The following is a 24591-nucleotide window of genomic DNA, read 5'->3' as shown; positions in this document are numbered from 1 at the left end:
GCATTCTGTATTTTTCTTCCTTCTCAGGAATACTTTAAGCCTCCAAGAAATATTCCATCCTTTACAGTATTTGATTTAGATCATTATATTCCCAGTTTTGTCCTGACAACTTTGCTTATCATATGTTTTTCTTACACTGAATTTCAACAGGTTGTGCTCAGTGAAGTTTTTATCTTAAAGTGATTAGAGTTGTGCTCCAAATTCTAAATTAGGAAATTGCTTTGAATTACAGGAAATTGCTCATGTCCTTAATTAATGAGTCATGTTCTGTTGTGCACAATTCACTGTGAGACATCACTATGGAAACCACAGGTTGTTGCAGGTGGTGATGATAGTGACTCAGTAGGTGACATTTTCTTGCAAATTAGTAATAAACCAGTGCTTTAACATAATGCTGGTCAAGAACTTTGCTAATGGTTGTCTTTAGCTTTCTGGTAGCACATAAAATGAGTATCTGCTAGCATTTTTTAGTATTAATATTTATTGAGTTTTGCAAGAGTACATGTATTATGAATTTGTGGAAGAATGTACACAAATTTTTCAAAAAGACAAGTTCTGTCTTCAAATAACTTTTTAAGGTAAGACAACTCTGGAAACAGACATATACCACCAAAAAAAAAAAAAAAAGGCAAATACAGATGCTTTCCCAAATCTAAGTGATAGTTTGGTATAGTAGAAACAGCACTGGACTAGGATGGCAAACAACTTGGTTCTGTGACTGTATGACGTGGGCAAGTCAGTTCACACTTCTCTAGGCCTCAATTTTCCCATGTATAACATGAAGACATTGAGTTTGATGATTGTTATTCAGTTCCGGGTTATGTGATTCTCTAGAAAAAGGGAGAAAAAAAAAACACCGTCAATATTCATTTTTAAAGATTTCCTTTTCCAATATTAGTTATTTTAGTCACAAATGGAGAAGTATTACAGGATTATAATTATTTCTATCATTTCTGTTAAACTGGTGGTGTTCCAAAATCTATCTTGCTACTTCTATCCTCATCCAAACTCCAATCCCCAAACTCTGGATATTTATTAAAAAATGTATAGTGGAATATCTTTTCAGTCACTCTCAGGCTCAAAATATTTAGACTAGTACCTATCATCTTCCTACCAGACAGCTCCTCTTCTCAATGGCAGTAGCTTATATACCCAATAAACCGAACCGTAAATCTTTCAGTCAATTTGGATAGAGACCAAGTTTCTCAGCTTTATTCATTTTTTTCCCATTTCTACTGATGCCAGCCTAAGTCAATTCTAATTCAGGTCTTCATGGACTCATATTTGGCTTACTCCAAAATCCTTTTTACTGACCTGCCCAACTAATTTCTTTCTTACTAGCCATTCTATTGCCAAACACATCCTGTTGCTTCTATCTGCTATTCCTTTTTTGAATCTGACCAATGGCCTTCTATTTCCTACCAAAGTCTGCATTCCTGGTTTTCAGGGTCTTCAATAGTGTGGCACTATCTTATCTATCTATTATACTTATTTCCCACATTTCTTAATATTCTCCAACAGATATCTTCATAGTCCATAACTGACCACAAGTGTTAGAGAAAAAATATCTCATTGGGTTTATTGTTTGACTATAAAACAAAAGCATTTGAGTAGAGCAAATGCCACTTTAAAGGCTCTGCTCCAATAAGATATATTAAAGTCCTTTTAAATATGCTAATAGAAAAAACTTTGTTCTATAATCCTCTGATCATTACTACTGAGTAAGGCTTAAAAAATGGAGACTGCTAGCCAAAGGCCTTGGACATTGAAAGAGAAGATGTTAAGAGGAGTAAAAATGGAAGAGAGGATCCCCTGAAGATGGTGAGATTTCCCAGATTTGCAGACACTATGCTGAATGCATCAAGCTTTGCAACATTTTGTAGCTTACTAAATGAGATCTTACTGGTCAAAAGAGTTTAGCCTAACACAAAGAGAATCAAGAATATCTATTTTTGTGAAAATATATATTGCATGAAAGCACTGATATAACCTATATCAGACTATTTAATGCCTCAGGGAAAAGGGGAGGGAGAGACTTTGAAAAGAAAATGACAAAAAAAAAATTGTCAAAAACTGTTTCCATATGACACTGAAAAAAATAATACGTACTTTCTAGACTTGCATAGTAGGATGGACAGTCCACTGAATTGATCCATTATTTTGTATATTTTAGAAATACATTGTAAGCAAAGAGGGGGAAGGGAATGATCATTTATATAGCACTTACTACACTCCAGGCAGTATGATAAGAGCTTTACAAACCTATCTCATTTGAACCTCAAAAAAACCCTATAAGGTAGGTGCTATTATTATTCTCATTGTATAGTTGTGGAAACTGAGGGAAAAAGCAGGCAAATGACATGTCCAGGGTGTAAAGAGTGAATCAAACTTTCTTTGCCTATCAATCAGCAATTTTTAAGCTAATCAATCAAAAACTTAAGCACTCCTACTTAACACTAAGTAAGAGTGTTTATAGGTCACTCGCTAAAGTGGGCACAACTCCAAAGGTGACTGAACACTCCCTGGGAAGTGCTAAACAAATTGAAAGACTGCAATTGGTTCCTGTAAAGTGGAGGAAGGGACAGGAAATGATGTGGGAAAAAGGACTATAAAAAGTCCTAAACTTCCTGTCCAAGCATCTTGCACTGGTGACTTGGCTTTTGGAGGTGGCTTTGGACTTAACCTTTGGCTTGGACCTTGACTTTGGCTCTTGGACTTATTCTTAGAGGACTGCTCCTGGATCTTCTCCTTTGAACTTCATCTTGGATGAGTGAGTAGCTGGCCTTCCTTTCCTGGAGGAGGCTGCACAGGTGGAACCCTTTCATAAGAAACCACCGGGTCCTCTGGCTGAGGGTTAATGAGCCCTGCCAGGGCTAAGTCAAACACCGGAGCAACATATAGTGTGATAGGCTAGGCATTTTCTCTACCCTCTTCTTACATTTCTCTACTTTCACTCTTTCCACCTCTTTGTAAATAAGCACTACTAAAAGTCATTTTGATTTGAGCTATAATATTTTAAATCGGCAACCACAATATTATTTTAGAATTCTCATATTTTAGTCAAACCCTAAATTTAATTTCTTATAAGGGTCACAAAGCTAGTAAGTACTGACATTAGAGTTGAACTTAGGTCTGAAGAGAAAGAGAAAGGACTGAAATGCTTGGAGGAATATGCCTAACATTTTCAGGAAGAAGTCATTTTCAGGAAGGTTTAAACAAAAAAAAAAATCTTTTCTTAACGGAAATATTTTTCTACTGATATTATGGCTGCAAAAAAATGCAAACCAATGGCAAATGATATGGAAGAAGCAGTATAAAATTTTTCAAAGATGGATGTCTGGCAAAGGGCATACCTGTCACATAACAAAAATGAGTTAAAACAGATGTATAATCTACATGTTAAATAGATTTCAATTTAATAACTAAAGGTTCTAAGATTTAGAAAAAGACCCCCAGAATATTGGGTAGATTTACTACAGAGGACAAATGAGAAAGAAAGAAAAAAATTCTACAGGATAAAGAGCAGATAGGTTGCAATCTAGAATACAGAGGAGAATACTCATCACTGAGATTACAGATTCACTAACATGTTTAAATATTACTCAATTTTTGCCGTCAGTTCTAGTTTGGCTAATAATAGTAGTAACAACAACAAAGTTATTAACACTAGTCTCATGAAAAGAATCATCATTAATTATCAAACCAAAATAGAAAATAATACAGAAGTTTGGGTTAAACCACACTTAAAAGAGGATATACACATTATGTAAAATACATAGATTAATACAATGCTGGGAGAAAAGTAACAATTTTTCATATCTGCTATCTCTAATGTCAAAAGTTCCTCTTGCAAACACTGTGTACTTTTGGTTATTGAAAGGCAGTGGCTGTAGAGTGAAATACTGGTAATATAGCAAAATAATGTTTAAAGGGGAATTTTTTAGGGATACTCAAACACACCAAATTAAGGTGATTAAAAAAAATAGCTCTAGGGGAAGCCCTCTTATATGTAATTAAGGTTTTTCTCTTTTAAGCAGAGCCTGTAATGTTATTTTTAGAGTATTCCACATTATATATAACAAATAATTACATACCAAAAAATCAGCAGAAATCTCAAATGTTATTTCACAACAGCCACTATATGCTTTTTCTTCTCTGGCACAAATGGTATAGACCCAGGTTTGCTGTGTTTGATACGGTTCATTTCCCTAGAAAAAAGAAAATATGCAAAATGTACACAATATAATGAAAAAATTCATCTAACCAAGGTATAATTGTATAAAACATATTCTTTCACTGGAAAGCCAATTGACAAGAAAAATCACAAACCAGAATAGAACAAAGTAGCCAACATTTTAATATTCTTCTCTGCTAAACATTATTATTTATAAATAGAAATGCCCTATTCTAAAGACCTTAGATAATTTAAAATTTGCATCCCCAACTCCCAAGACTATCTAGCATTACAGTCTACTTCATATGAATCTTTTAGGTATCTTGGTCTAACAATACAGCATACCACATGAATCTTATACTTTTAGCAAGTAAAAGAATTACAAACACAAGGACTTATCAGGAAAAATGCCTGCTCTGATCAAGTGATTCAAAATTGGGACAAACTGAGTTACACTTGAGCTCATAACAAATATCACAAGGATATGGAAAAAGAGCTGCATCTTTAAGATTTCCTCTCTCTTAATTAAAAGACTTTTGAACATTCTTACCAGGAAAAATGCCTCAAATTCAATTAGACTAGAAAGGATTTTGTAATTTTCCATTTGTAACAATTAGGAATTTGGATAATATAAGCAGAAGCAAAGTATTTTTTGTGAAATAGTTCACTCTGAATTATTATACCAACTCTAAATCAGGCATATATTCTTATGAACTATGATTTTTTTTTTAATAACTCTAAGGCCACTAATGTTTCCATGTGTATCAGAATAGCTAAATTTAGAATGATGGGATCTTTCCTTACTTTTCAAACCAACAGAAACATGAATGGGTAAAAGTACATAAACTGATCATTTCAAAGACAATTTATGGAATTATGCGCCACTTCATGTTTTGAAACAGTTCTCATGTTTTGTTCTATTTTGTAAGAGAAGGAAAAGGATGCCAATAGTATAATGTCAAACATACTTCCGCTGACGGGCTGCTTTCATGATGCGTTGCTCCTTAATTTGGCCATAGATGGTCTTAGGTAAATGACGATGTCGAGATATGCGACTTATCTGAGGATGGTATTTAAACTTCTCCTTCAATTTCAGGTTATAATTAAAAGCTGCCTTTTCTCTTGATGTAAGCTTTAAAAAAAATTATGGTGTCAGGGTTTATTTTATGATACTGATAGTCAAGATTCATTTTTTAGTAAAAATTCTACCACAAAATTCATTATGACTACTCCAAATCACTACTCTTTAAAAAAATTATTTTTTATTTTAAAAAAAACCCTTACCTTCCATCTTAGAATCAATACTATGTATTGATTCTAAGGCAGAAGAGTGGTAAGGGCTAGGCAATGGGGGTCAAGTGACTTGCCCAGGGTCACAGAGCTAGAAGTGTCTGAGGTCAGTTTTGAACCCAGGACCTCCCATCTCTAGGCTTGGCTCTCAATCCACTGAGCCACCCAGCTGCCCTCCAAATCACTACTCTTGAAGGAGTGTTGTTATAAACTATATTTCTTGAAAATGTAATTATTCCTCCATTAATTTCATGAATTTCAGAAATATGCTCCTACGGAAAAAAAATCAAGGACCAATATAATTTAAAGAAAACAGACAAAAAATGTTTTATGAGAGACGGATTTGAAAAACTGCATTAAGAAACATTAACACAGCACTTAAAAAGCATTATGATAAAAATGCAGTACTCTAGTGCCTAAAGTATGGTAATTAAGGTAGACTAAATTGGGTCTGAAAATTTCTTTGGTCAAAAAATAATAAACTTTCAGTATAACAGAAGCCAAGTCAGCAGCAAGACAATGGGAAAATGAATGAGGTCTCTTACCACACCCAATTTTTCAGAAGCACTGGCTTTCCAGAGTCGAATATTCATTTCATCAGATCCACACAAAATGTATTTGTTGTCAGATGTCCATTTCACAGAGATAACATGCTGCATCCTCTTTGTGTGATATACTTCTCTATTTAAAAAAAAAGCTCATCAAAACCTTTACAACTCTATGGATCTTTTCTTTAATACCTTAGCATTACTTTTCAAGTATTCTCAAGCATTGTTTAAAGAACATAAGGTATCATCTAAATCTCATACATGAGTTCATAGAATTAGTCAAGATCAAATAAGTAAAAGACATACTTGGAAAATTTAAAACAGAAAAAAATGAATTCTACTGACCAAGAATGAAAAAATTATCAAATAATTTTTTTTTGGTTACATTTAAAAAGCAATGGATGGTCTCAGACAGATTCCTGAATTTGATGTTTCCCAATTTGTGTTATGACACATTTGCTTCTTTTGAATTGGCTTAAAACTAAAGTATGCTATTGATTTACATGTGTGGAAAAAATGGTCAGAGTCACAAAAGCACCTATTAGATTGAGTTAAGAAATATTCAGTAAATGAAGTTAAATATCTTACCTATTTGGAAATGTTGTGAAACACATGATTAAAAAAAATTCACTGAAAATACTATACTGGGAAGTGTCATGAACAACATTAAGAAGAAAATAGTCCAGAAGAATTAGAAAAGAGAAGGTTTAAAAGGGTGGGAAGAGGAAAAACCCAAGAGTCCAAGACTCAAAGAGTACAAAATGGAAAGGGTAAAATTATCCAGGGAAAAGGAAAAACATAAGAGAAATGAGTCCTTTCAAATGCAACCACAAAATTGTCCCTTTACAGCCTCAAAAAAAACCCAAGAGGGGCAGGAGGAGGGAACAGTGGAAAAAAGTGCTTGGCACCAAGAATGATCTGGGTTTAAACTTTGGGCAAGTCATTTTACTTGAGTCTCAGTTTCCTGTGAAATGGGGATATCTGTCAAGTGGGGAAGATCAACTGAAATAACCAGGTATTTTGCAAACCTAAAAGTCAATGGAAGTTATTATTATTTGTCAACTCTAATGAAATGACTTACAGGCGCCTGATTAACTGAAAACTCCCATCAAAGTTTGAAGGAAATTTCCACACTAGAAAGAGAAAGACTGTAAGTGCCCTAATGCAGTGTCACCTATATATAACCAATGAGTTCCAGAACAGGCTGTCCCATTCTTATTTTACAGCTTTTCAAGGTTTACCCCAGTCAAGTAAGGCACTCAGGCACTTTTCTTCAATAACAATAAGACAGAGTGAAGTTTAAATGGTAGGAGATTAAGCCAGTCTTTAAAAATAATATAATCGGCATATTTACAGTTTTATTTTGGGGTTTTGGTTATGTATGAGAGTGCTTTTACAACAATGACCAAAATGGAAGTATTTTGTATATGACAATAAAAATTTGTGTATGACAAAAAAAAATTTTTAAATAATGTAAATCAATTGTACATTATTGTACATTAATGGTGATATGAATTCAGATTTCTTTGGTCTACTGAGCTGTAGAAGAGGAAATTCCCTCTCCCAAGTGAGGTCAACAATTGACCTGTAACTTACATATTTGGAGAGTACTTGAGGTGCTAAGAAATTAAATAACTAACTCAGGTAGCCAGAGAAAGAACACTTCCTGACTATCAAACACAACTTTTTGACTATAAAGTAGACCAATTAAAACTGCCTTTTTAGGATATATAATTTCAAAATTCTTAATTTGCATGTTTCTTATGCTTGAATGTCTATTAATTCAATAGATTACATGCTACATGCAAGGCATACAACACTTAAACTATTCTAAAGTTCATAAAAATATTCTAATGTATTCTTAGGAAGGAGATAAAAAAAAACCCTTAAACTTAATAGGTTTTCTATATACAGTCAAATGAAATAATTGCCTTGTAAGAATTCTATTGATCTAGTAATCTGCTTAGTAAAACACTGAATGAAATCCAAATAGAATTGTTTTCAAATATTGATTCTATGTAGCATTTAAAAACATTTATGTACTCAAGAGTTTATCTCAAAAATCTAGTTCCTCCATTAAAGATTTTGCCTTTGGAAGGTCATTTCAAAGAAAAATTTACATATTGAATTTTTTTTTAAAAAAAAGCTATTATCATAGGATATAATAGACTTTTAGGGCTAAAAGGGGCCTGTGAGATTCAAGGAGAGAAACTCTATAGCCCTTAAGCATACCTGCTTTTGATTATAGTAAGTTACTTGGATTAGCATTGTTCAGATGTCTCTGGGATATTATATTACAAATGTTACTTGCAAAATGGCCTTTTCCATAAATAGTTGTTCAAACAACCTTCCCTATATTGCTCTATATGGGATAAAAAAAAAAAAACAAAAAAAAACACCACACACCAAAGTCTGAATGATGGCAAAAGCAACAGAAACAATTAAGAATATCAAGATGTCAGACACTTCCCAGCTGTGTGACCCTGGGCAAGTCACTTGACCCCCATTGCCTACCCTTACCACTCTTCTGAAGGTAAGGGTTAAAAAAAAAAAAAAAAAGAATATCAAGATGGTTAAAGGAATAAAATATAGAAGAAATGTAACACTTTTTTGGTTTGCCTGTATTACTGCATTATGGGAAAAACATAATCAACTTTTTATGCATTGTATATAATTTTTGCTCTTTCCTATGAAAGTTCAAGTCCTATGGTTTTTCACTTCTTCCCCTCTCCCGACCCCCTCCACATACATAAACACACATACATTTATATGGATCCCAAGGCCCAGAAAAGTAAAATGATTTGTCCAAAATCACTATCTAGGAGAAATAGGCTTAGAGGGTTATCTCAATATAAAAAGCTAAAGGAAGTGAAACTTTGGTCCAAACATATAAATACAAGATGGATAAAACCAAAGAAAAAATAACTTTTACAACTGATGCCAAGAGGAATTTATATTATTTCAGGTTAGTGCTTATGAGGCCTTCAAAAGCATCAGGATATAAGATACAAAAATAAGTCTAACAAGGAAAAACAATTAAAAAAAAACCTTGATTCTTAAATTCTCATATAAAATTAAAAAGCACACACATTTGACAACATCCACAAAACTAGGATAAGGAAAGTTAACAATTAGGGGAAAAAAAAACCTTTGCATCAAATGTCTCTGGTGTTTGATATCCCAAATATATAAGAAATTAACACAAATATTCATGATCATGAGCCATTCTACAATGGATAACAGATCAAAGGATTCATGAACAAAGATTTCTGGGCAAGATGGCTGCCTGGATAAACTATCCAGCTCCCTAATACTTACTATAGAGAAAACTTGAAGGGCACACCAGACTGAATAATCACCTAGAAAACCAATGAGAAATCTGAGTGATTTCTTTCACCCCAGATTTGCATAGTCATCAATCAATCCCCAACAACAGGAAAGGGGATTGCTGGCAAAGTCATCATTAGTCTGGCAAAAAAAGCCCAGAGAAAGACAAAAGACCTATCTAAACTACAAGATTTCTGTATGAAGGAATCAAGAAAGAAGGGCCCCTCCAATAAAGCAGAAAGGAACAGCAGTGATCAATGTATATACAGCACAGATTGAGGGCATTCCAGGGCTCTTAGGCCCAAGAACTCTGTCCTGAAGCACCATTAAGAGCTCTGAAGATTCAGTGCTCAAAGATCCAAGAGGGCCTAACCACAAGAAGAGGAAAGGCCTGAGGGCAAGAACTAATAAAGTTCGCAACCCTATCTAAAAAATCAGCTAGATCTGGCACAAAGCTCTGGCTCAGGAACTGAAGCTGGAGAGATAAGTAAACCAAAGAAGACACTAATCAGTATAGAGATTTATTGCAAATCTAGAGATCCTTAAAAAGGAGAAGTTAATCTCCAACAATTTTTAAGGAGTCTCAAAGGAAAAAATATATTTCTTACAAGGACTAGATTTCTTACAAGGACTAAAAGAAAAAGATGATAAGATTAATGCTAAAGTAAAAACTCTAGAAGAAAGAACTAGGAGAATCAGTAGCTTACAAAAGAAAATGGTAAACTTTATGCAAGTAAGACTCCCTAAAAACTAGAAAACAACAAACAGAAATTAATGACTCCATAAAACAACAAGAAATATTAAAACAAATGCAAAAGGTTATTAGAAATAGGATAAAATATATGATTTCAAAAACAACTGACATGAAAAACAGGTCAAGGAGAGAATTTATGAATCATGGACTCCCTGAAAAACACAATTAACAACAAAAAAAGCTTGGATACCATTTAAAGAAATCACAAATGAAAAACTGGCCAAATCAACAACCTGATGGCAAAGTGAAGACAGAAAGAATCCACTGATTATCTCATAAAAATAAACCACAAAAGAAAAAGTCCAAAGAATTAATGGTACAGCCAAAACCCAGAGTTCGTACATCAAAATAATTAATAATACTGCAAATATCCAGAAATAACAGTTCAAGCACAAGGAATCAGTCACAAACTTATAAAATCTATTTGCTTCTCCAATAAATGAGGAGATACTGAAATATATTTACAACCAAAAATAATTTATAGTACAAAGCTGAGCATAAGGGGACAAATTTACCTTTAATAGAAGAGAACTTGCAAATATTTCTTTCTTTTTTTTTTTTTTAATTTATTTTAAACCCTTAACTTCTGTGTATTGACTTATAGGTGGAAGAGTGGTAAGGATAGGCAATGGGAGTCAAGTGACTTGCCCAGGGTCACACAGCTGGGAAGTGGCTGAGGCCGGATTTGAACCTAGGACCTCTCGTCTCTAGGCCTGGCTCTCAATCCACCGAGCTACCCAGCTGCCCCCCTTGCAAATATTTCTGATAAAAAAAGTACTTTGAAATACAAACGTAAGAGTCCAAACAAACTTAGAAAGGTAAATTTATTTGAACAATTTTAAGCAGCTATGTGATATAATGTTAACATTCTAATAGGAGAAGAAAAAAACAAGTGTTTCATCAAAACCTTAATGTCTTCAAAGAGTACCAAAGAAGGAAAATAGGAAAAATAGAGGACCCAAGGGAGGATTGTTTCTATTCTGAGAGAAAGAATTGCAAAAAGAACACACTAATATAGAAAGAAGAAAGGAACAAAATTTGCTTATAATTGGTATGAACAGAGGAAAAGGTAGTGGGAAAGGGGCATCATATGAGCCTTTCTCTTAAGTGAAATGGACAAAGGAAGAAGGAGTTAAAAGGGAAGATAAAATCAAGGAGGCAATATTAGTCATAAGCAAAATAAAATTCCTGATTTGAAATGAGTTAAAAAACCCTCTAGAATACAATTATCATTAAATATTCCAAAATGGCTATTTTGGATTCATTCTGACACAATTTTTCAAGTGATAGTCAATATTTCATTTCACTTTTTAAAATTCTTAACCAATTACATGTAATAAAAAATTTTCACACAAGTTTTCCTAAGTTAATATAATTGAACTTATCTCCCTCTCTCTCTTCCCTTCCCCCTCTCAGTGCTGGCAGGAGATTCAATCTGGATTATACATGAATTATCAAACAAAACATATTTCCATAATATTCATTTTAGTGAGTAATCTTATAAAATGAAAACCACAAAATATAAACCCAAATACACAACTGAAAAATCGTTTGCTTTCATTTGCATTCTAACTCACAATAGTTCTTTCTCTGGAGGTGGATAGAATTCTTTGTCATAAATCCTTCAGATTTGTTCTGGATTTTTGTACTGCTGATAATAGCTAAATCTACCACAGTTGATCATTCCATAATATTACTGTTACAATATGTACTGTGTACATTGTCTTTCTAGTTCTGCTTATTTCACTGTTTCAATTTCCACCTCTATCTAAAATCATGCTGTTCATCATTTCTTACAGGATAATAGTATTCCATCACCATCATATACCACAATTTGTTCAGCCATTCCCCAACTGAGGGACATCCCTTAATTTCCAATTCTTTGCCACCACAAAAAGAGAAGCTATAAATATTTTTGTACAAGCAGGATCTTCCTCATATTTTCTTAATCTCTTTGGGATAAAGATCTAGTAGTGGTATTCTGGGTCAAAGGGTATGCATTCTTTTAAAGTCCTTTAGGTATAATTCCAAACTGCCTTCCAGAATGGTTGAATCACTTCACAACTCCACCAGCAATGCATTACTGTCCCAATTTTCACATCCCCTCTAACATTTATCATTTAATTCCTTTAATGACATTGGCCAATCAAATAGGTATGAGGTAGTACCTCAGAGTTGTTTTAATTTGCATTTCATTTTTTATATGATTAATGATAGCTTTGATTTCTTAATCTGAAAACTGTCTATCCTTTGACCATTTGTCAATTGGGGAATGGTTTGTATTCTTATAAACTGTACTTAGTTCTTCACGTATTTGAAAAATGAGACCTTTATCAGAGAAATTTGTTACAAATTTCCCACCCCCCCAATTTGTGATTTTCCTCCTAATCTTGGTTGCACTGGTTTTAGTTGTACAAAACCTTTTTAATTTATTATAATCAAAATTATTCATTTTACATCTTGTAATGTTCTCTATCTCTTGTTCTTCTCTTCTCCATAAATCTGACTGGTAAATTATTCTATGTACCCCTAATCATAAACCCATTTTGACCTTATTTTGGTAAATGGGGTATGAGATATTGAATTATACCTAATTTTTTTGTTATACCGTTTTCCAATTTTCTCAGCAGTTTTTCTCAAATGTTGAGTTCTTATACCAAAATCTGGGATATTGGGGTTTATCAAACACTAGATTGCATTTCACTGTTTAAAAGTAAAAAAAACAAAACACTTTTCAGAAAAAAAATTACTGGATTGTAAGAAATGATGAGATGGTTTCAGAGAATTCTAGTTAGTAGAAAATGATGCTGAATAAAGTGAGTAGAATTAGAACAATTTATACAAGGAAATATTAAAAAAAACTTCAAAAGACTTAAGTTTGCTCAATGCAACGATGAACAAAGCCTCCAGAGGGCTTATAATGAAACGTAATAACTATATTCTAAGAGGGATGATGGACTCAAGGTGCTAAATAAAAGACATTTTGGGGCAGGACTACTACACAGATTTGTTTTACTTGACTACACTTACTTGTTCTAATAACTGTAGAAAAAAAAAGAAAAAGAAGTTCAGAAGGAAAACACAGTCAAGCAGGATGGTTTTAGTGATAAAATGTAGGATTTATTTATATACTTCTAAGTGTGTGTATATATAAAAATACATATATAGTATGTACATACTATTATAAGGATAAGTGATAAGAGATAGGGAGTTGGCGAGTTTGAAGGAAAGAGCCAAGAAATTTTTTAATTTCAGGGAAAACTATCCCTTGGAATTCTGAGAGCTGCTTCTGGCTGGGCAGAAGCAGCTAATGGAATCTTGGTACTGCTTGCAGTGGGAGTGGATCTGACTGACAGTAGCCATTTTGGTTGGAATACTGTCTCACAAGTACTCAGAGAACATTCTCTTGGGAACTGCCACTCTGCAGTTCAGCTGAGGGGAGCAGTGGAAGATTCCATTTAACTGTTTTTCATTGCCCATTATGCAGCACAAAATACCCCAGCTTACATAATGAATTTCTCAGTCATAGAATCTGAAGATCTTGAAAGAGCATATCTAGACTCAGAAATTCAAACATGGCAACATAGTTTTGGAGCTAGGAAAGAGAATGGCATTTGGGTATCATCAATTGGAAAGCCAATACTCCCAAAGGCATTTTCAATCATATTTGCCAAGCTATTTATAATAAAATACATTTTGGGACACAGGCTTTCGTTGATACTGTAAAAAGGGTGTGGCTAGCCCCAGGAATCACCACCGTGGCAAACAAAGTTTGTTCCAGCTATTCTATTTGTCAGTAATTCAACCTGGGTGTTTTTAAGAAAACAGGTTTAGGTGGGAGACCATTAGCTTACACTCCTTTTGAAAATCTGCAAATAGATTATATTACTATGCCTAAAGCAGGAAAATATAAGTATTGCTTGGTATTGGTGGATAAATTGACAAGATGGCCAGAAGCATTTCCATCTGCTAGGAACACTTCAGCATTTGTAGTTAAGATTTTGCTGAGGGAAATTGTTCCAAGATCTGGAATACCAGTCAGAATAGATTCAGACAAAGGGGCCCATTTCACAGATGGCATTTTAAAACAAGTATATGAGAACTTGGGAATCTCAACAAAATTTCATGTTCTGTATCATCCACAAAGTTCAGGACAAGTAGAAAGAATAAATAGAGAAATCAAAACTATGACAAGGAAACTTTGTATTGAGACGCATCTGAAATGACCAGAAATCTTACCCCTAGTGTTATTCTATATCCATACTAGATCAAGGGCTGATATCCATGTTTCACCATTTGAAATGTTCTATGGTCATCCACCTTTACAAGCTAAAAGTTGTAAAACTACCTATGTTTCCATGTTAAGGGGTAACATCCAAATAGCATCCTACATAAGTGCCTTACAAGATAGATTAAGAGAAGTGCAAGATATGGGACTTCTAGTTCAGAGTGGTCCTCTGGATTATTCATTAACATAACATCAAGCCAGTTTACTCAATTTACAAAAAGAATTTTAATAAAACCTCAGCAACACAAGAATCATGGGTTGATCTATTCATGGTGATTTTAATTTCACCTTCCACAATAAAAGTTTTAAAGAAACAGTTGTGGTTTCATTGCTCACACACTAAAAAGGAAGAAGAAAGAAGAAAGCAGGAGGAAGAATGAAGAAGAAAGAAGAAAGAGATCAAGAAGAAGAGGACAACAGATCAGATGGAGAGGACTAAAGATGGAAGACATTGTAGCAGAATCACAGAGGAAGTACAGCAGACTGGACATTGACAGGATGATACTTTTACTCAAGGATCTACTAGATAGACTGAGGTATTTGGTTTGTAAGGTTTTGTAACATGTTGCATACAGCATAAGTTCATTATAGATATATGCATCAGTACATATTACAACACAGATGGAGTAAGGAGGCAGAAGAGGAGACAACAGACAACAATAGAAGAGAATCTGAAGATTTGGTGAGTATAGTTGCATCCAACATAAACATTTAGGACACATTAATCATAAGATATTCACATTAGATTATGAGGTCTTACCTGAATGAAATGTATTTGGGACATTTCATTCAGGTAATATCAGGACACATATAGGATTATATAGATTTTTTGGGTTGTTTTTTAGTATTATCAGAGGGTGGAGATTTTCTAACATAAACATGTATATGTGTCTGTAATATAATTTGTATGTAAATTTGTAATATATTTTATATATAGTATCTGTATCATAGTTTAACATAGGGTAAGCATAAAATATGTAGAAATTATAAATTCTGTGTAGGTTTTGTATATTGTTGCATATTCTTGTATACTACTGTATAGTTATGTATATTTGAGTGTGAATAGTTGCAAGAGTAAAAAAATTTATATTTTTTTATAATCTGTATATATTTCTAAATTTGTACAGAAAATTTTACACATATCTATAAAAACGTGTTCGTAGTTAAAGGTTCCAAGAATAGGATTTTGTTAGGATAAAATAGTTACAATATTTGATAGACTGTTATAAGATTTTTAGTTGAGTAGTGTTACAGTGAAAGGTTGTTATTTTGTGTTGTAACTGCTTTGGAACTGTTTGCACTTTTGTTGTGAGGAAGATTAGATTAGTTATTGATTAAGTATTAAGGTGTATCTAGCAGGAAGGAGCTGGAGCTGGGAATTCCAAGATGGAATGAGGGAGCAGGAAGAAGTGACTTGTGCTCTGAGAGGGACTCCATTAGGGGTTAGCACAAACTGTGGTTAGCCCTGGGAGAACTCAGAGTAAAAGGACATCCTGCATCCTGATTTTCCCTGGGTGGTGGCATCTGTCAAAGAGGTCAAGATCTTCAGTGCTGTACCAAGGGAAGAGGAGAAGTTTGAGATCTGGTGGACAGTGTCTCGAGCACACCTTCTCTATTTGGTACCGGAAACCACCTTGGCTCTTGGCATTCAGAGATCATCGGTGGATTGCAGTGAGAACCCCAAAGCCACATCAGCCCTTAGCTGTGCTCTAGCCTGGCAGGTCCAGGTCTGAGGCAGTCACCCAGAGACTCCATTACAGCTCCTTGGGCCCTGTCTGTTTAGGTCACTAAGTTAGTGTAGAAATAAGTCCTCCCCTTTCCCTGTGGGTTTTGTCATTAGGTTTTAAGGTTTTAGAGTAGACATCCCTATCCCACCTTTTAGTTGTTCATAATTAAAACCAGTTATAACCTGTTACCTTGCCTGTTGGATTCAAAGCCTCTGGCCCAGGGTGACAGTTGATCAACTGCCCTTTGTCAGTTAGGAGCAGCTTGGCTGTTCTGGTCTCCATGTCCAGGTCTAGTCTCTCATAAACCCCAGTGTGTGTACCCACAATCACCTAGTTTTATTATAATATCCTGGTGTCTCCATTATTTATCTATTTTCTACACTTTGCATGTTGCAATTTTTGATGTTCTTGTTATATTTTCTTACATTTTTTATGTTGAGTTTTTGCTATTCTTATTGCAAATTTTGTATTAGTTTTCCTTTACGTAATTGCTTATTGTAATTTCCTTTTTCCCTCCTAAATCCTTAGTGTAAGGTAGTTGATAGAGAAGGAATAGATAGTTAAGTTTTAAGTAAGAAAGGTTTGTTTTATTTTTTGATAAGTAAAATAGAATGGGTTTAGAATAAGGGGGAATTTATAAAGTGATGAGCATAGGACAAATCTATAGATTTGATCAGATGCTCAGAGGGCGGAATGTAAGGATAAATGATAAGGGATAGGGGAAAAATGCATGGATTGTCTTTAAGAGGAAAGGAGGAGAATTTTGACACAACCCCTGGGAGAAGATTCTGGAAGGAAAGGAGGATGTTGGGAATTTTACTGGGATTAACAGTCACTCCTGATCTGGCTTTCCTCTGAGCTGGTAGGGAGGATCTTTGCTTTGGCATCTTCAGGAACAGACTAATCTTGTGGAAAGATTAAGAAGTTGGAGAGGGGCAGCTAAGTAGCTCAGTGGACTGAGAGTCAGGCCTAGAGATGGAGGTCCTAGGTTCAAATCCGGCCTCAGACACTTCCCAGCTGTGTAACCCTGGGCAAGTCACTTGACCCCCATTGCCCACCCTTACCACTCTTCCACTTAGGAGCCAATACACAGAAGTTAAGGGTTTAAAAAAAAAAAGTTGGAGAAATGAATTGGAGGAGACCTGCCTTTCCCTGAAGTGCTAAGATCAACTTTTCAGAGACAACTTGATTAAGGTAAACCCAAGGGTTTTTCACCTGGAACTTTGGGTTTACCTAGGAAGCCAACCCCAGGCTTTGGGTAAGGACTCAGTACATCTGTGAGTCCTGTATCCTCAGCCTTTTAAAGACAATCTGTGATATTTAGGTAGTCAGATAGTTTTGGGGTCTAGATAAGATCAGGGAGTGGGTAGGACTGGCTTGAGAAGACAAGAAGTGCATCCCTGGGAGGGGAGCATAGATTGGGGGGAGGAGTTAGAATTGTATAGATTTAGGACCATACCTACCATTTCCCTAACCTCAATAAACTTGTTTTTTTCTGTAACTGCTAGGGGTTGAGCTTACTGGCCCTGGGAAAGTCCCTAGTAGGGTTTTTCTATCACCAACCCATCTAGGTCATTCCCAATAAATCTATCTCCTTTTGGAGGTAGATTTCTTTTTCACTATATATACTAATATATATAAAAATAAGCATGAAATAAAGATTTGTAGTTTCATATGCCATCCTGCCTTCTGCTGAATATATGGAAATGCTCCTTTTGGGAGATATTTAACTGATATGAAATTAAGTAACAGTACTATCTCTTTCTTAGGAAAAGGTATCTTGGAATCCTTTTAACAGGGAGAGCATTCCCTGCTCTCAAGAAATATAAGTACCACTACCCTTTGCTGTTTGTTCTACACGGAATTAACAGTACAATAACAGATGTGATAGTTTCCAAAATAGCTAGCTCTTTTCTGTCTCTTTCTCTCTCCGTCTCTGTCTCTCTGCAAGATGCTAGGTAAAACAATAAGACGCTATGCCTCAGGGTGCTACCATGACCAACAATTGAGTGAGATAGGTTCAAAATACAAAGCATACTGTGAAGAAAGGAAGCTTTATGAAGAAGCCTAAATTCAAAGAACCTTTATACAAATGGCTCGATTTAATTGCACACAGAGGGAAAATAAGAACTGTGCCCTTAAAAACACAGATCAAGGATGTTCTTGCTGAGAAAATAAGGAAATGAACCATAGAAGTACGTAAACAAAAAGGTCTCTAAAATTTGAGGAGAGTAGGAACAAATTCCTGCCAAATAACCTCTCAAAGTCATCTAAATCCCTAAGGAGCTATGAAAAATATGTTCTCTTTAGGAAGTTTTTTATTTTTTCAGATCTCTCTCCCAAAATCAAACAAAAATGATATGTATGGTATAATAGTTCAGCTCTTTTGTTGATGTTAATCATTTCTATTTTTTCAAAGTTTGGTCACTGAGCTCTCTCCTATGCTGTATAATTTGAGATAAGATCATGTTAATACTACTAAATAAACAAAAAATTTTGAGAAAGAATTTAGATTAAGAGCCATTTAAAATTCTGTCAATAGTGAGAACAATTATCATAAAACACCTAATAGCTCATGTAAAGAGTAGTCTTTAAACCACATGCTAGGAGAAAACTTATATCTATATCTCCATATTTAAAGAAGATGAAAAGGTTTATTATGCAATGATGCTTAAAACCAATGTAGGATTAAAAAAACTAAGTTGGTACAGCAAAAAAATCATATATTCTTCTTAATGAAAGGGACTGGTCTGGTAAAGATTCCTGGAATCTGCTTTGGAAGAGGAGGTGCAACACAAAAAAAAAGAGATAATAGGAAAGTATTTTTACATTCAAAGCATATGTTCTGAGCATGAGCTAAATAAAACTATCAAAAATAAAAACAAGATAAAGGTGCTCTCTGACAGAAAATTCACCCATTTATTGACACTTACCTGCTATGAATTTGGTCTACAGGAAAGATTCGAATAGATTTGTCAAAACTAGCAGATACAAATTCTTTCCCTGTAGGTGAATAATCCACATCAAGGACTGCAGACACATGATCCATATGTATTTTCACAGGTTCATCAAGGGAACGCATATCAAATGTATATAAGCTGTAAAAGATTAAAGAAAACTTTATACAAGGTTTCCAAAAATAAAAATATCTGGCATTAAGTAACTCCTGTATATACTACTCTGAATTGTTATTATTTAACTATCATTACTTATGTCCTACATATTGATTTGATTAGTTTGCTTTATTTCTAAATAGATTGGGAGGAGGGGGGAAGAGCAATAGGAGGGAAAGGATGGTAAAGTATTGTTTTTCCAAAATGTACAACACTAATTAATATTCACTTACCATACTGGTCAAAATGTTATCTTTACAGAATTTCTAAGAGTTTGAAAAGACTCTGTCCATACTTTACCAAGAATAATACCTTCTCAACCACCTATATAACTGATCTTTTTTGCAATTTCTGCTTGAAAACCTCTAGTAAAAAGAAACATTCCACTTTAGGATAATTCTAATTGTTAGGAAGTAGGTTTCTTTGGAACTTCTATCCATAGCTTCTGGTTCTGTCCTCTGGGACCAAGCTAAATAGATATAGTCTTTCCTTTATACTAACAGTCCTTCAACTACCTGAAGGGAGCTATATGCCTATGATGGCTAAAGTCTTTAAATTAAATATCCAGTTCCCTTGACATATTTTCATATAGCATATACCCAAGTCTCTCCTTTAGACCCTCTCTGGCTTATAGTTGACCTTCTTAAAATGCGTCACCTGGAACTGACTACAATATTGTACAACTAGGACAAAGTGTAGACTATGATAGAAGTAACTCTTTGGTCTGCTATATCAAACTGTTAACTTGTACTGAACTTACAGTCCATTGAAATCTCCAAATTTTTTCAAACAAAATTTTTGTCTGTCTCACTAAAACTTCACAATCACCAAGTAGTACCAAATTCCTGGAGCCTGGTGCAAAGTAACCATAAAACAAATACTATTTACAAAGTGTCAGAAGAACTAGAGATCCAAAGATGCTAGAAGCTGAAAAAAGAAAGAGCCTATGTTGCTGGGGCCGTTAGAGATTAGAATATGCTCAAATTCTGAAGAACAGATTATCAGGTTTTTTACTGATTTAGTTGTACAAAATGATTAAGAATAACAGTCATCTGGCTCCATCCAATGACTATCAAATTCCTCCATCCTATTCTGAGTCCCTCTTATTCAGAGTTGCCTCTGAAACCTAAGTGAAATGCCCTTGTTCTGTCCCTGAGAAAAAAAAATAGCAATAAGTTGTTTGTTTTTTAAAGTAGAGAATTCATGTTATATAGAACAGTTTTGGTTATTCTCTATACATACACAGTTGCTGCTAGCAAAATAAAATCTAGTGGCTCCCCATCATCTTAAGATCAAATAAATAATTCTGTTTGGCATTAAAAGCCCTTCACCACTTATCCCTTACTACCCCTTCCAGGTACCTTACACTTTACTCTCTTCTACATACTCTACAAACCAGAGACATTGGGCTTTTTGCTGTTCTTTACATGATATTCTATCCCTAAGCTATGTTCCTTTTCAATGGTTGTTCCACTAATCCTATATTCTATCTCCCACTTTTCACTCCTTTTTCCAAAGGCCTTCAGTCCCCACAGTTCCATTCCCAGTACTTTCCCCCTGACATTAGTTTCCATTACACCATATACCACTTATAAGTGTGTAGTTATTTGCATGTTGCTTCCTCTAAAAACTTTGAGGGTAGACACAACTTTTTTACTTTCTTTGTATCCCCAGATGTGCCTGGTAAAATGCCTATTGACTGACTGATTCAAGTGCTACCCCCAGACAAAGGAAAATAAAAATGGTGCTTTGAAAAACAAAGATTCTTGCCAAAGGAACAGATCAGTAACACTCCATGGTAAGGTTTTAAGAAACTTGGCCAGCAATTAATTCTTTACTGGCTTTGATGGGATCAATGTTATTTAATTTCAAGCATCAATTCAGGCTACAATTGCTTAATGAATTTGGTTTCATACTGTTAAAATTAACCTTACTCATTCTCAAATTATTCAGTTTGGCTGGAACTCAGAAGACATTCAAAACACATTCTGACAAATTTGTAATATTTAGCTAGTTAGAAACCTGACTAATAAATCTCTTTCACACTTTAGAAGAACTTTCATTTGGATAAGCTAATACAACTAAGGTAAATATTTACACAATCTCTCAAATTAAAAGATGCAAAACTTTTAGGATTGCACATGTCTAAAAGAACCAAGTGCTAAAATGATATCCAACCCACTATGTAGCTTTTCCCTATATATTAAAATATTAGACAATGAAGGACACAACTCTAAAACATGGCCCAGTCCCAGAAGGAACATGTATTCTAGTAGGATCTCAAGCAAGTCATTTAACTTTTCTAATGCAATTTCCACATCCATAAAACCTAAGTATGAGTTCTTTAAGATGAAAGAAAATTATACATCTAACAGTACTTGGAAAATGCATAAGCAAATATAAAGATATTATTATTCATAACCCATTTTGCATTTATAATTCAATAAATACATTATTTAAAAAATTTTAAGGGGAAGCTGGGTAGCTCAGTGAATTGAGAGTCAGGCCTAGAGATGGGAGGTCCTAGGTTCAAATCCGGCCTCAGACACTTCCCAGCTGTGTGACCCTGGGCAAGTCACTTGACCCCCATTGCCTACCCTTACCCCTCTTCCACCTATAAGTCAATACACAGAAGTTAAGGGTTTAAAATTAAAAAAAAAAATGTTAAGCAGATACATAAAAATTGCTCTAAAAAATAACAAATATGAAGAATACAAAAAAGTATAGAAAGATTTATTCACTCTAATACAGACTGAAGTAGAGCCAAAAAACAACATACATAATGAAAGTAATGGAAATGGAAAAAAAACCACAAATCAAAAGTGAATGTTACAGTTATAATAAAGACCAAGAATGGCTTCCAAAAGATATGCAGACACTTCCACCACCTTCTTCTGTAGAAGTGGGGAGGTCACAGCTAAAGCACATTCCCTATATGTTCAGACTTTTTAATGTATTGAGAATTTTTGCTGACTTTTATCCTTCCTCTTTTTTTCCTTTACAAAATTTTTGTTATATGGGTCGTCTGGAAGAAAGGAAATCTGATGATATAAAAAGCAAAAGATAGCAATAACGATTTTTTAAAAAACAACTTTCAATCAATGATGAATTTTAACCAGTCTGCATTTTAAAAAATCATTGTTTCTATGATAGAATTTAAGTAGAATTAATTGATTAATGGAAATAAATAATATTTAAGAATAGAGTTACTCACTTATAATCTTCATTTGCTGCAGTGAAAACAAAAGCTTCCATTGGGTTCCAACAAAGTGTATTTGTCCTCATATCCAAGATGACCTAAGAAGGAAATATACAAACTAATCTGTTACCATGAACAAATAATTACTTCTAAAACCAGCATATTACTTATTAAAAAAATCTCTCTCTAGTAGTTGATCTTGTCTCAGCACCTGGTGCTTTAGTAACAGAAAAACTGAGTTAGGTAGATGGTCCATCCAGCTTTTATTCTGTCTAGGAAAGTGTATTAGCACAACAAAGAAAGGGGAACAGTTGGAATGTAGGGGCAGGAAGTTATATACTAACAGCCTTAAGAAGCCAAAGGAATATAAAGGATCACTGTCCACACTAGAAATGCCTCAGCCAGCATATTTAAACACGGGAGAGTCAAGGTCTCCACTGTTAATGTCTAGAAGAAAACACTCACAAGAACACATTCACATTATTTGGAAAAAGGAAAGGGACCTTATTGTAAAAGAGGAATATGGTTGAAGAAATCAATTATTGCTAGGTATCTCTCTCTTTGTATCCATTAGTGGACTTGATTTATCCTTTGAGTATTATGTGTTTGACCATACTATGGAATTAGGAGAGTTAAGAGAGAATCTAGGCCCAGGTAAGGCTTATTAAGGACATTCAGTCTCTTTACCTTTCTTCTAAATCCTTGCTGCTTCCCAAAATGAGCCTGAATGAATTCTCTCTGTCCTAATTAATTCCTATCTTCTTTTTCTTAGCCTGTCATAAAGGAAGCCTCAAGTGCAGATCTCTCTGTCTGGAAACTACAGAATGTTACTATGTCATTTCTATGTGGCCTCACATACAACATTCCACGAAGTATTAAATATGATGGAAATTGTGCTTTTTAACCAATTTAAAGGGACTAATGTCTTATTTAAAGAAGTTATCAAAATTTAAAGGGAATAGTGAGATAATCATCTTAATATTCATTTTGAAAGTTTAAGAAAACAAAACAACATTTCTAGCTTCTCTTAAAGATTAATCATGGGATCTAGGCAGAATGATACTGTTTCATTCTTTGTACTTGTATCCCTAGTGCTGAGTATAGTGCATGCAGGCATGTTATTGGACAAAAAATAAATACTTGCTGATTGACTGAAACAGTGAATAGAACTATGGACTTGGATCTAAGAAACTTAATAGCTCTGTGTGGTCATAGGCAAAGCACATAATCTGTAAGGGGCTATTTTTTTCACTGGGAAAAAAAAAGATAGTAATTCTTGTACTACCTACAATCATCACAATCATTCCACTTCTCCCTCTGCCTTGCCATCCCAAAGCCCACTTCATTCTCATGGGACCCACCAATTCCTCTATCATCCCCACTGATTTTCAGTCTGATGCTGTTTCCCTACAGACTAAACATGCTCATGTGTTCCCCAGCTTCAAAAAAATCCTCACTTGATCTATCTATCCCCACCAGTTTTCATTCTATATCTTGCCTCCTCTCATAGCTAAACTTTGAGAAGCCATTTATAATCAGTGTCTCCACTTCCTTTCTTCTCTAAAATCTGGCTTCTGTCTTCATTATTCAATTAAAACTGCTCTCTCCAAAGTTATCAATGACCTTTTTCCCCTTTATTTCAAACTTTTTAAAAAATATTTTGAGCTACAAATTCTCTCCCCTCCATCTCTCCTCTGCCCAGTGAGAAGGCAAGCAATATATCAATAATGTGAAATTATGAAAAACATATTTCCACATTAGTTACCTATAATCTCTTAATTGCAAAATCTAATGGCTTTCTCTTGATCTTCTTCTGAAGCCTATGACACTTTAAATTATTCACCTCCTTGATACACTCTGATACTCTCTTCTCTCTAGGTTTTTGTCACAATTTCTCTCTCAGTCCTCCTCTACCTGCTGACTGCCTCTTCTCAGGTTTGTGCAGTCTTTATCCAGGTCATATCCCTTAATTCTGGGTATCCTACTAGGTCAAATTTTAAAAGGATCTATTTAGAAAAAAAGAACTGCCTAATCCAGTGATGGGCAAACTAGGGTCTGTGGGCCAGGTTGGGGGGGGCGGGCGGGCCCTGAAATGTTCTATCCAGCTTCGACATTATTCCTAATCTGAAGAATAAAATGAGTAGGACACAATACAATGAAATGCCTTAGAA

General features: G+C 34.5%; 1 protein-coding gene across 1 annotated transcript in view; it reads right to left on the bottom strand.

The window, feature by feature from the left end:
• Positions 1–463: 463 nt before the first annotated feature.
• DCAF13 (DDB1 and CUL4 associated factor 13) overlaps positions 464–24591 on the bottom strand; it is a 36394-nt gene continuing 12266 nt past the window's right edge. The window contains exons 7-12 of the mRNA XM_044658231.1: positions 22436–22518; positions 19042–19206; positions 6010–6145; positions 5143–5306; positions 4095–4208; positions 464–830 (exon numbers count right to left, since the gene is read on the bottom strand). Coding sequence (XP_044514166.1) covers positions 4121–4208; positions 5143–5306; positions 6010–6145; positions 19042–19206; positions 22436–22518 — 636 coding nt within the window. The 3' untranslated portion in view covers positions 464–830; positions 4095–4120. The remainder of the gene's footprint in view (positions 831–4094; positions 4209–5142; positions 5307–6009; positions 6146–19041; positions 19207–22435; positions 22519–24591) is intronic.

Source organism: Gracilinanus agilis, chromosome 1, assembly GCF_016433145.1.
Source record: "Gracilinanus agilis isolate LMUSP501 chromosome 1, AgileGrace, whole genome shotgun sequence".
NCBI lineage: Eukaryota > Metazoa > Chordata > Mammalia > Didelphimorphia > Didelphidae > Gracilinanus > Gracilinanus agilis.
Note: the sequence above shows the minus strand (reverse complement) of the source record. Positions and strands in the feature narration are given on the sequence as shown.